Source organism: Schistocerca nitens, chromosome 12 (genome assembly GCF_023898315.1).
Source record: "Schistocerca nitens isolate TAMUIC-IGC-003100 chromosome 12, iqSchNite1.1, whole genome shotgun sequence".
NCBI lineage: Eukaryota > Metazoa > Arthropoda > Insecta > Orthoptera > Acrididae > Schistocerca > Schistocerca nitens.
Window position 1 is genome coordinate 69,312,516 of NC_064625.1, and position 12,179 is coordinate 69,324,694.

A 12,179-nucleotide genomic window follows, 5' to 3' on the forward strand; every position below is an offset into this window, starting at 1 on the left:
TGTAGCTCTTCTTACTGGGCGATTGCATCAACTTAGATGCTTCTTGTGTGTTCTACTGTGCTGCTTGTATTGTCCCCACATACCGCAGCACGCGACAAGGGCTGGCAGACCATAAATGTAACCGTTTCAGAGAGAAATGCGACCAATGTGACGATCTCGTGTTATATCGATTCGATGGTGAATGACGAAACACCGAGTTTTTCTAAGGTTTTTACTACATATCAACACTTTTCATATTTTCTCGTGTTACGTGGGTGCCAATCCTCGGTTAATGCAAAATCATAAGGTACTCGGTCATGTCCAAGGCACCAAATCGACCAATAATTCAATAATCGATAACTAAAACTATAAATGTAGCTCTTCTTACTGGGCGATTGCATCAACTTAGATGCTTCTTCTGTGTTCTACTGTGCTGCTTGTATTGTCCCCACATACCGCAGCACGCGACAAGGGCTGGCAGACCATAAATGTAACCGTTTCAGAGAGAAATGCGACCAATGTGACGATCTCGCGTTATATCGATTCGATGGTGAATGACGAAACACCGAGATTTTCTAAGGTTTTTACTACATATTAACACTTTTCACATTTTCTCGTGTTAGGTGGGTGCCAGTCCTCGGTTCATGCAAAATCTTAAGGTTCTCGGTCATGTCCAAGGTACCAAACCGACCAATAATTCAATAATCGATGACTAAAACTATAAATGTAGCTCTTCTTACTGGGCGATTGCATCAACTTAGATGCTTCTTCTGTGTTCTACTGTGCTGCTTGTATTGTCCCCACATACCGCAGCACGCGACAAGGGCTGGCAGACCATAAATGTAACCGTTTCAGAGAGAAATGCGACCAATGTGACGATCTCGCGTTATATCGATTCGATGGTGAATGACGAAACACGGAGATTTTCTAAGGTTTTTACTACATATTAACACTTTTCACATTTTCTCGTGTTACGTGGGTGCCAGTCCTCGGTTCATGCAAAATCTTAAGGTCCTCGGTCGTGTCCAAGGCACCAACCCGACCAATAATTCAATAATCGATAACTAAAACTATAAATGTAGCTCTTCTTACTGGGCGATTGCATCAACTTAGATGCTTCTCCTGTGTTCTACTGTGCTGCTTGTATTGTCCCCACATACCGCAGCACGCGACAAGGGCTGGCAGACCATAAATGTAACCGTTTCAGAGAGAAATGCGACCAATGTGACGATCTCGCGTTATATCGATTCGATGGTGAATGACGAAACACGCAGATTTTCTAAGGTTTTTCTACATATTAACACTTTTCACATTTTCTTGTGTTACGTGGCTGCCAGTCCTCGGTTCATGCGAAATCTTAAGGTCCACGGTCATGTCCAAGGCATCAAACCGACCAATAATTCAATAATCGATAACTAAAACTATAAATGTAGCTCTTCTTACTGGGCGATTGCATCAACTTAGATGCTTCTCCTGTGTTCTACTGTGCTGCTTGTATTGTCCCCACATACCGCAGCACGCGACAAGGGCTGGCAGACCATAAATGTAACCGTTTCAGAGAGAAATGCGACCAATGTGACGATCTCGCGTTATATCGATTCGATGGTGAATGACGAATCACGGAGATTTTCTAAGGTTTTTACTACATATTAACACTTTTCACATGTTCTCGTGTTAGGTGGGTGCCAGTCCTCGGTTCATGCAAAATCTTAAGGTCCTCGGTCATGTCCAAGGCACCAAATCGACCAATAATTCAATAATCGATAACTAAAACTATAAATGTAGCTCTTCTTACTGGGCGATTGCATCAACTTAGATGCTTCTTCTGTGTTCTACTGTGCTGCTTGTATTGTCCCCAGATACCGCAGCATGCGACAAGGGTTGGCAGACCATAAATGTAACCGTTTCAGAGAGAAATGCGACCAATGTGACGATCTCGCGTTATATCGATTCGATGGTGAATGACGAAACACGGAGATTTTCTAAGGTTTTTACTACATATTAACACTTTTCACATGTTCTCGTGTTAGGTGGGTGCCAGTCCTCGGTTCATGCAAAATCTTAAGGTCCTCGGTCATGTCCAAGGCACCAAATCGACCAATAATTCAATAATCGATAACTAAAACTATAAATGTAGCTCTTCTTACTGGGCGATTGCATCAACTTAGATGCTTCTTCTGTGTTCTACTGTGCGGCTTGTATTGTCCCCACATACCGCAGCACGCGACAAGGGCTGGAAGACCATAAATGTAACCGTTTCAGAGAGAAATGCGACCAATGTGACGATCTTGCGTTATATCGATTCGATGGTGAATGACGAAACACGGAGATTTTCTAAGGTTTTTCTACATATTAACACTTTTCACATTTTCTTGTGTTACGTGGGTACCGGTCCTCGGTTCATGCAAAATCGTAAGGTCCTCGTTCATGTCCAAGGCACCAAATCGACCAATAATTCAATAATCGATAATTAAAACTATAAATGTAGCTCTTCTTACTGGGCGATTGCATCAACTTAGATCCTTCTTCTGTGTTCTACTGTGCTGCTTGTATTTTCCCCACATACCGCAGCACGCGACAAGGGCTGGCAGACCATAAATGTAACCGTTTAAGAGAGAAATGCGACCAATGTGACGATCTCGCGTTATATCGATTCGATGGTGAATGACGAAACACGGAGATTTTCTAAGGTTTTTACTACATATCAACACTTTTCATATTTTCTCGTGTTACGTGGGTGCCAGTCCTCGGTTAATGCAAAATCATAAGGTCCTCGGTCATGTCCAAGGCACCAAACCGACCAATAATTCAATAATCGATAGCTAAAACTATACATGTAGCTCTTCTTACTGGGCGATTGCATCAACTTAGATGCTTCTCCTGTGTTCTACTGTGCTGCTTGTATTGTCCCCACATACCGCAGCACGCGACAAGGGCTGGCAGACCATAAATGTAACCGTTTCAGAGAGAAATGCGACCAATGTGACGATCTCGCGTTATATCGATTCGATGGTGAATGACGAAACACGGAGATTTTCTAAGGTTTTTACTACATATTAACACTTTTCATATTTTCTCGTGTTACGTGGCTGCCAGTCCTCGGTTCATGCAAAATCTTAAGGTCCTCGGTCATGTCCAAGGCACCAAATCGACCAATAATTCAATAATCGATAACTAAAACTATAAATGTAGCTCTTCTTACTGGGCGATTGCATCAACTTAGATGCTTCTTGTGTGTTCCACTGTGCTGCTTGTATTGTCCCCACATACCGCAGCACGCGACAAGGGCTGGCAGACCATAAATGTAACCGTTTCAGAGAGAAATGCGACCAATGTGACGATCTCGCGTTATATCGATTCGATGGTGAATGACGAAACACGGAGATTTTCTAAGGTTTTTCTACATATTAACACTTTTCACATTTTCTTGTGTTACGTGCGTACCGGTCCTCGGTTCATGCAAAATCGTAACGTCCTTGGTCATGTCCAAGGCACCAAATCGACCAATAATTCAATAATCGATAACTAAAACTATAAATGTAGCTCTTCTTACTGGGCGATTGCATCAACTTAGATGCTTCTTCTGTGTTCTACTGTGCTGCTTGTATTGTCCCCACATACCGCAGCACGCGACAAGGGCTGGCAGACCATAAATGTAACCGTTTCAGAGAGAAATGCGACCAATGTGACGATCTCGCGTTATATCGATTCGATGGTGAATGACGAAACACGGAGATTTTCTAAGGTTTTTACTACATATTAACACTTTTCATATTTTCTCGTGTTACGTGGGTGCCAGTCCTCGGTTCATGCAAAATCTTAAGGTCCTCGGTCATGTCCAAGGCACCAAATCGACCAATAATTCAATAATCGATAGCTAAAACTATAAATGTAGCTCTTCTTACTGGGCGATTGCATCAACTTAGATGCTTCTCCTGTGTTCTACTGTGCTGCTTGTATTGTCCCCACATACCGCAGCACGCGACAAGGGCTGGCAGACCATAAATGTAACCGTTTCAGAGAGAAATGCGACCAATGTGACGATCTCGCGTTATATCGATTCGATTGTGAATGACGAAACACGGATATTTTCTAAGGTTTTTCTACATATTAACACTTTTCACATTTTCTTGTGTTACGTGGGTACCGGTCCTCGGTTCATGCAAAATCGTAAGGTCCTCGGTCATGTCCAAGGCACCAAATCGACCAATAATTCAATAATCGATAACTAAAACTATAAATGTAGCTCTTCTTACTGGGCGATTGCATCAACTTAGATGCTTCTTCTGTGTTCTACTGTGCTGCTTGTATTGTCCCCACATACCGCAGCACGCGACAAGGGCTGGCAGACCATAAATGTAACCGTTTCAGAGAGAAATGCGACCAATGTGACGATCTCGTGTTATATCGATTCGATGGTGAATGACGAAACACCGAGATTTTCTAAGGTTTTTACTACATATCAACACTTTTCATATTTTCTCGTGTTACGTGGGTGCCAATCCTCGGTTAATGCAAAATCATAAGGTCCTCCGTCATGTCCAAGGCACCAAATCGACCAATAATTCAATAATCGATAACTAAAACTATAAATGTAGCTCTTCTTACTGGGCGATTGCATCAACTTAGATGCTTCTCCTGTGTTCTACTGTGCTGCTTGTATTGTCCCCACATACCGCAGCACGCGACAAGGGCTGGCAGACCATAAATGTAACCGTTTCAGAGAGAAATGCGACCAATGTGACGATCTCGCGTTATATCGATTCGATGGTGAATGACGAAACACGGAGATTTTCTAAGGTTTTTACTACATATTAACACTTTTCACATTTTCTCGTGTTACGTGGGTACCAGTCCTCGGTTCATGCAAAATCTTAAGGTCCTCGGTCATGTCCAAGGCAACAAACCGACCAATAATTCAATAATCGATAACTAAAACTATAAATGTAGCTCTTCTTACTGGGCGATTGCATCAACTTAGATGCTTCTCCTGTGTTCTACTGTGCTGCTTGTATTGTCCCCACATACCGCAGCACGCGACAAGGGCTGGCAGACCATAAATGTAACCGTTTCAGAGAGAAATGCGACCAATGTGACGATCTCGCGTTATATCGATTCGATGGTGAATGACGAAACACGGAGATTTTCTAAGGTTTTTACTACATATTAACACTTTTCACATTTTCTCGTGTTACGTGGGTACCAGTCCTCGGTTCATGCAAAATCTTAAGGTCCTCGGTCATGTCCAAGGCACCAAACCGACCAATAATTCAATAATCGATAACTAAAACTATAAATGTAGCTCTTCTTACTGGGCGATTGCATCAACTTAGATGCTTCTTCTGTGTTCTACTGTGCTGCTTGTATTGTCCCCACATACCGCAGCACGCGACACGGGCTGGCAGACCATAAATGTAACCGTTTCAGAGAGAAATGCGACCAATGTGACGATCTCGCGTTATATCGATTCGATGGTGAATGACGAAACACGGAGATTTTCTAAGGTTTTTACTACATATTAACACTTTTCACATTTTCTCGTGTTACGTGGCTGCCAGTCCTCGGTTCATGCAAAATCTTAAGGTCCTCGGTCATGTCCAAGGCACCAAACTGACCAATAATTCAAAAATCGATAACTAAAACTATAAATGTAGCTCTTCTTACTGGGCGATTGCATCAACTTAGATGCTTCTCCTGTGTTCTACTGTGCTGCTTGTATTGTCCCCACATACCGCAGCACGCGACAAGGGCTGGCAGACCATAAATGTAACCGTTTCAGAGAGAAATGCGACCAATGTGACGATCTCGCGTTATATCGATTCGATGGTGAATGACGAAACACGGAGATTTTCTAAGGTTTTTACTACATATTAACACTTTTCACATTTTCTCGTGTTACGTGGCTGCCAGTCCTCGGTTCATGCAAAATCTTAAGGTCCTCGGTCATGTCCAAGGCACCAAACCGACCAATAATTCAATAATCGATAGCTAAAACTATAAATGTAGCTCTTCTTACTGGGCGATTGCATCAACTTAGATGCTTCTCCTGTGTTCTACTGTGCTGCTTGTATTGTCCCCACATACCGCAGCACGCGACAAGGGCTGGCAGACCATAAATGTAACCGTTTCAGAGAGAAATGCGACCAATGTGACGATCTCGCGTTATATCGATTCGATGGTGAATGACGAAACACGGAGATTTTCTAAGGTTTTTACTACATATTAACACTTTTCACTTTTTCTTGTGTTACGTGGCTGCCAGTCCTCGGTTCATACAAAATCTTAAGGTCCTCGGTCATGTCCAAGGCACCAAACCGACCAATAATTCAATAATCGATAACTAAAACTATAAATGTAGCTCTTCTTAGGGGAAGGTGGGGGAATTACACGCATTTGGGTAATCCCACGCAGGCTGATTTACGCAGTTTGAATAGCGCAAGCTGTTCCCAGTTGGTGCTACACCCTGCCGGCAGGAGTAACAACTACTACGCGGCTTACGCCAGCCATTTTCCAGTGACATTGTTGGAGCAATGAAGTATTGTTTATTTTCGGCGTGTCTCATGTAATTTTGGTCACCTCTATTTTGCAAGGTAAGTGTTACTATAAGTTGCTTTAATATAATTCTTGCTTATCAACTACTAACCCTAGATGAAACCTTTAATTTAATTGTTGATTTGTCCCGCTATTTGATTTAGGTGCCGAGTTTTGCTTAGGTTAGTCATCGAACTTACAGTGGGGTAATGCCATGCACATGTTGAAGTGCGTGGTATTCCCCCTTGCAGGTTATATTTTTGATACTAACGAGTTTTTTTTTTTTTTAATTTCAGATGGGTCGATATTATTGAAGAAAAACTCAGAAAGCAAGTTGGACGAAAGAGGAACTTTGTAAGGCTCTTGATGCCGTCAAATCTGGAAGAAAAATACGAGAAGTGTCAAGAGCTTTCGGGAATTCATGAATCTACTCTGCGAACGAGAATGAACGTTAAAAATACTGAGGGTCCAAAACTTGGAAAAAACCCAACATTTTCGACAGAACAGGAAAATAAGATTAGGGATCATGTTATTACAATGGCCAAGCTGCTCTATGGCACTACATGCACCCAGCTGCGAAAGATTGCATTTGAGTATGCAGAGGCTAACAACATTGCATACAAATTCGATAAGTCATCTGGGTTAGCTGGAAAGGATTGGCTAACTCTATTTTTAAAAAGAAACCTAAGTATTTGCATGGAAAACCTGAAGCAACTAGCATTAACAGAATACAGGCATTTAATGAAGAAGAGGTTAATGCATATTTTAAAAACTTAGTACATGTCTTTGAAAAATATAAATTTAAAGAGGGGACAGTGTTCAACGTCGATGGAAATGGGGATAAATACTGTACAAAAGCTGGAGAGAATGTTGGCTCCTAAAGGTGGGGCCACGTCTTGGGAAAGGGGGAAAAACTTGACTCTTTCAGTACTGCTGGTACCTACATCCCCCCTATGTTTATCTTCCCCAGGAAGAGGATGTCATATCTCCTAAGTAAAGGTGGACTAGTTGGAACAATATATGGTTGTTCCGTCAATGGCTGGTCCAATGAGTCATTATTTTTCAAATGGATCCAAGATTTTCTGAACAATGTAAAATCAACTATTGATTACCCTGTGCTGCTGATTTTAGATAATCACAGCAGCCACATTTCACTTGAAATTTTTGAATTTTGTAAAAAACATTCTATTGTCATGGTAACCATACCTCCACACACTTCTCACAAGCCTCAACCACTAGATGTTCCATTCTTTTCTTCTTTGAAATCAGCCTTCAGTCATGAATGTGACATGTATATGAAGTCACAGGTGTATCAAAAAATTACACCATGTGAGTTAGCAGAACTTTTTAATAAGGCATATATTAAGGTCACTACCATGGACAAAGGGCAGTCAGGGTTTAAGGCAGGTGGGATTTGCTCTTTCAATCCAAACAAATTTCAGCATGACTTACAACAATGTGAGATTTTAAGAGATGTTGTCCTTGAAGATGAAGAGGTTCCGATGCAACAAATGGAAATGAAGTGGTTGCATCTTCAAACGAGCCACATGTCCACAAAATGAGTCAAGAACAGATTCCTGGATCTCCAGCAGAAGATGTTCCACTTCTAGTAGGCCTAGAAGAGGTCACAACAACATCAACTAAAAGTGCATGTGTCAAGCATGTTAGTGTATTTCACATATCTCCTGTTCCAACTTCTTCCTAAGACGAAACAAGCCAAGGGAAAGTCTAAGGGAAAGTCAGTGATCCTTACAGCAACTCCAGAGAAGAATAAACTGCTAACAGAGTTATCAATAAAGAAACAAAAAGAAGCCATGAAAAAGAAAGCTGAAGGAAGCAAGAAAAGAAATCATAAGGAGAAAGCAGATAAGTGGAGAAATCTGCAACTTAAAAAAGTCTCGAAGAAGAAACAGACATATAAAAAGAAACACCGCCAAGAAAGTGAACGTAGCAACGAGGATGACCTAAATCTGGACTTGCAGAACATTTGTGATGACGATGAAATGGATGATATTGATCCATTGGCGATTTCACAAGATGTCTGTTTAGTTTGTGGAGAGTTTGGGAAAGAAGGAGATCTATAGTATCGATGTATTTCTTCTAGCAGATGGAGTCATGAAGAATGTAGTGGCTGGAACACTCCAAAAGGGTTACAAGTGCGATTTTTGCTGTATGAGAAAATGAACTGTTTTCACATCAGTAAAATGTAAGAAACGAAAATTATAAAAGATGTTTGTAGAATTACATTATTTCGATCTTAAATATACTGTTTACTATTTGTAGTAACTAATAAGCAAACAAAAATAGCAAGTATTGTACATTTTTATAATTTGTTTGTTTTGCGTGCTATTACCCAGTACTTTGCGTGTCATTACCCTCAGGGGTGGGGAATACCACGCATTTGCACTTTTTTTTATTTTAATGTTCAAAATTAAGGTACTGTTTATAACTATTTACAGACGATTGGAATATGTGAAGAAATGTCCATTGTATGGTATGTACTTATTTTCGTAGGTTTTAATGACGTAAAGAATGGTTCACATCGATTTTTCCTTAGGTCCGTGTATTTCCCCCACTCTCCCCTACTGGGCGATTACATCAACTTAGATGCTTCTCCTGTGTTCTACTGTGCTGCTTGTATTGTCCCCACATAACCCAGCACGCGACAAGGGCTGGCAGACCATAAATGTAACCGTTTCAGAGAGAAATGCGACCAATGTGACGATCTCGCGTTATATCGATTCGATGGTGAATGACGAAACACGGAGATTTTCTAAGGTATTTCTACATATTAACACTTTTCACATTTTCTTGTGTTACGTGGCTGCCAGTCCTCGGTTCATGCGAAATCTTAAGATCCTCGGTCATGTCCAAGGCACCAAATCGACCAATAATTCAATAATCGATAACTAAAACTATAAATGTAGCTCTTCTTACTGGGCGATTGCATCAACTTAGATGCTTCTTCTGTGTTCTACTGTGCTGCTTGTATTGTCCCCACGTACCGCAGCACGCGACAAGGGCTGGCAGACCATAAATGTAACCGTTTCAGAGAGAAATGCGACCAATGTGACGATCTCGCGTTATATCGATTCGATGGTGAATGACCAAACACGGAGATTTTCTAAGGTTTTTACTACATATTAACACTTTTCACATTTTCTTGTGTAACGTGGCTGCCAGTCCTCGGTTCATGCAAAATCTTAAGGTCCTCGGTCATGTCCAAGGCACCAAACCAACCAATAATTCAATAATCGATATTTAAAACTATAAATGTAGGTCTTCTTACTGGGCGATTGCATCAACTTAGATGCTTCTCCTGTGTTCTACTGTGCTGCTTGTATATTCCCCACATACCGCAGCACGCGACAAGGGCTGGCAGACCATAAATGTAGCCGTTTCAGAGAGAAATGCGACCAATGTGACGATCTCGCGTTATATCGATTCGATGGTGAATGACGAAACACGGAGATTTTCTAAGGTTTTTACTACATATTAACACTTTTCACATTTTCTCGTGTTAGGTGGCTGCCAGTCCTCGGTTCATGCAAAATCTTATGGTCCTCGGTCATGTCCAAGGCACCAAACCGACCAATAATTCAATAATCGATAACTAAAACTATAAATGTAGCTCTTCTTAGGGGAAGGTGGGGGAATTACACACATTTGGGTAATCCCACGCAGGCTGATTTATGCAGTTTGAATAGTGCAAGCTGTTCCCAGTTGGTGCTACACCCTGCCGGCAGGAGTAACAACTACTACGCGGCTTACGCCAGCCATTTTCCAGTGACATTGTTGGAGCAGTGAAGTATTGTTTATTTTCGGCGTGTCTCATGTAATTTTGGTCACCTCTATTTTGCAAGGTAAGGGTTACTATAAGTTGCTTTAATATAATTCTTGCTTATCAACTACTAACCCTAGATGAAACCTTTAATTTAATTGTTGATTTGTCCCGCTATTTGAATTAGGTGCCGAGTTATGCTTAGGTTAGTCGTCGAACTTACAGTGGGGTAATGCCACGCACATGTTGAAGTGCGTGGTATTCCCCCTTGCAGGTTATGTTTTTGATACTAACGAGTTTTTTTTTTTTTTTAATTTCAGATGGGTCGATATTATTGAAGAAAAACTCAGAAAGCAAGTTGGACGAAAGAGGAACTTTGTAAGGCTCTTGATGCCGTCAAATCTGGAAGAAAAATACGAGAACTATCAAGAGCTTTCGGGAATTCATGAATCTACTCTGCGAACGAGAATGAACGTTAAAAATACCGAGGGTCCAAAACTTGGAAAAAACCCAACATTTTCGACAGAACAGGAAAATAAGATTAGGGATCATGTTATTACAATGGCCAAGCTGCTCTATGGCACTACATGCACCCAGCTGCGAAAGATTGCATTTGAGTATGCAGAGGCTAACAACATTGCTTACAAATTCGATAAGTCATCTGGGTTAGCTGGAAAGGATTGGCTAACTCTATTTTTAAAAAGAAACCTAAGTATTAGCATGGGAAAACTTGAAGCAACTAGCATTAACAGAATACAGGCATTTAATGAAGAAGAGGTTAATGCATATTTTAAAAACTTAGAACATGTCTTTGAAAAATATAAATTTAAAGAGGGGAGAGTGTTCAACGTCGATGGAAATGGGGATAAATACTGTACAAAAGCTGGAGAGAATGTTGGCTCCTAAAGGTGGGGCCACGTCTTGGGAAAGGGGGAAAAACTTGACTCTTTCAGTACTGCTGGTACCTACATCCCCCCTATGTTTATCTTCCCCAGGAAGAGGATGTCATATCTCTTAAGTAAAGGTGGACTAGTTGGAACAATATATGGTTGTTCCGTCAATGGCTGGTCCAATGAGTCATTATTTTTCAAATGGATCCAAGATTTTCTGAACAATGTAAAATCAACTATTGATTACCCTGTGCTGCTGATTTTAGATAATCACAGCAGCCACATTTCACTTGAAATTTTTGAATTTTGTAAAAAACATTCTATTGTCATGGTAACCATACCTCCACACACTTCTCACAAGCCTCAACCACTAGATGTTCCATTCTTTTCTTCTTTGAAATCAGCCTTCAGTCATGAATGTGACATGTATATGAAGTCACAGGTGTATCAAAAAATTACACCATGTGAGTTAGCAGAACTTTTTAATAAGGCATATATTAAGGTCACTACCATGGACAAAGGGCAGTCAGGGTTTAAGGCAGGTGGGATTTGCTCTTTCAATCCAAACAAATTTCAGCATGACGACTTACAACAATGTGAGATTTTAAGAGATGTTGTCCTTGAAGATGAAGAGGTTCCGATGCAACAAATGGAAATGAAGTGGTTGCATCTTCAAACGAGCCACATATCCACAAAATGAGTCAAGAACAGATTCCTGGATCTCCAGCAGAAGATGTTCCACTTCTAGTAGGCCTAGAAGAGGTCACAACAACATCAACTAAAAGTGCATGTGTCAAGCATGTTAGTGTATTTCACATATCTCCTATCCAACTTCTTCCTAAGACGAAACAAGCCAAGGGAAAGCCTAAGGGAAAGTCAGTGATCCTTACAGCAACTCCAGAGAAGAATAAACTGCTAACAGAGTTATGAATAAAGAAACAAAAAGAAGCCATGAAAAAGAAAGCTGAAGGAAGCAAGAAAAGAAATCATAAGGAGAA

General features: G+C 41.0%; 2 protein-coding genes across 2 annotated transcripts; both read left to right on the forward strand.

Moving 5' to 3' along the window:
* Window positions 1-7,487: 7,487 nt before the first annotated feature.
* Window positions 7,488-8,072, forward strand: LOC126214913 (uncharacterized). Its single transcript, XM_049941554.1, has one exon. It carries the CDS (start codon window positions 7,488-7,490, stop codon window positions 8,070-8,072), a length of 585 nt encoding a protein of 194 aa, XP_049797511.1.
* A 3,221-nt stretch (window positions 8,073-11,293) lies between these two features.
* Window positions 11,294-11,881, forward strand: LOC126214914 (uncharacterized). The gene has a single exon (XM_049941555.1). It carries the CDS (start codon window positions 11,294-11,296, stop codon window positions 11,879-11,881), a length of 588 nt encoding a protein of 195 aa, XP_049797512.1.
* Window positions 11,882-12,179: the final 298 nt, after the last annotated feature.

Bases quoted from the DNA above. Each gene is read 5' to 3' on its own strand.
- LOC126214913 (XM_049941554.1), top strand. From the start codon at position 7,488: ATGTCATATCTCCTAAGTAAAGGTGGACTAGTTGGAACAATATATGGT.
- LOC126214914 (XM_049941555.1), top strand. From the start codon at position 11,294: ATGTCATATCTCTTAAGTAAAGGTGGACTAGTTGGAACAATATATGGT.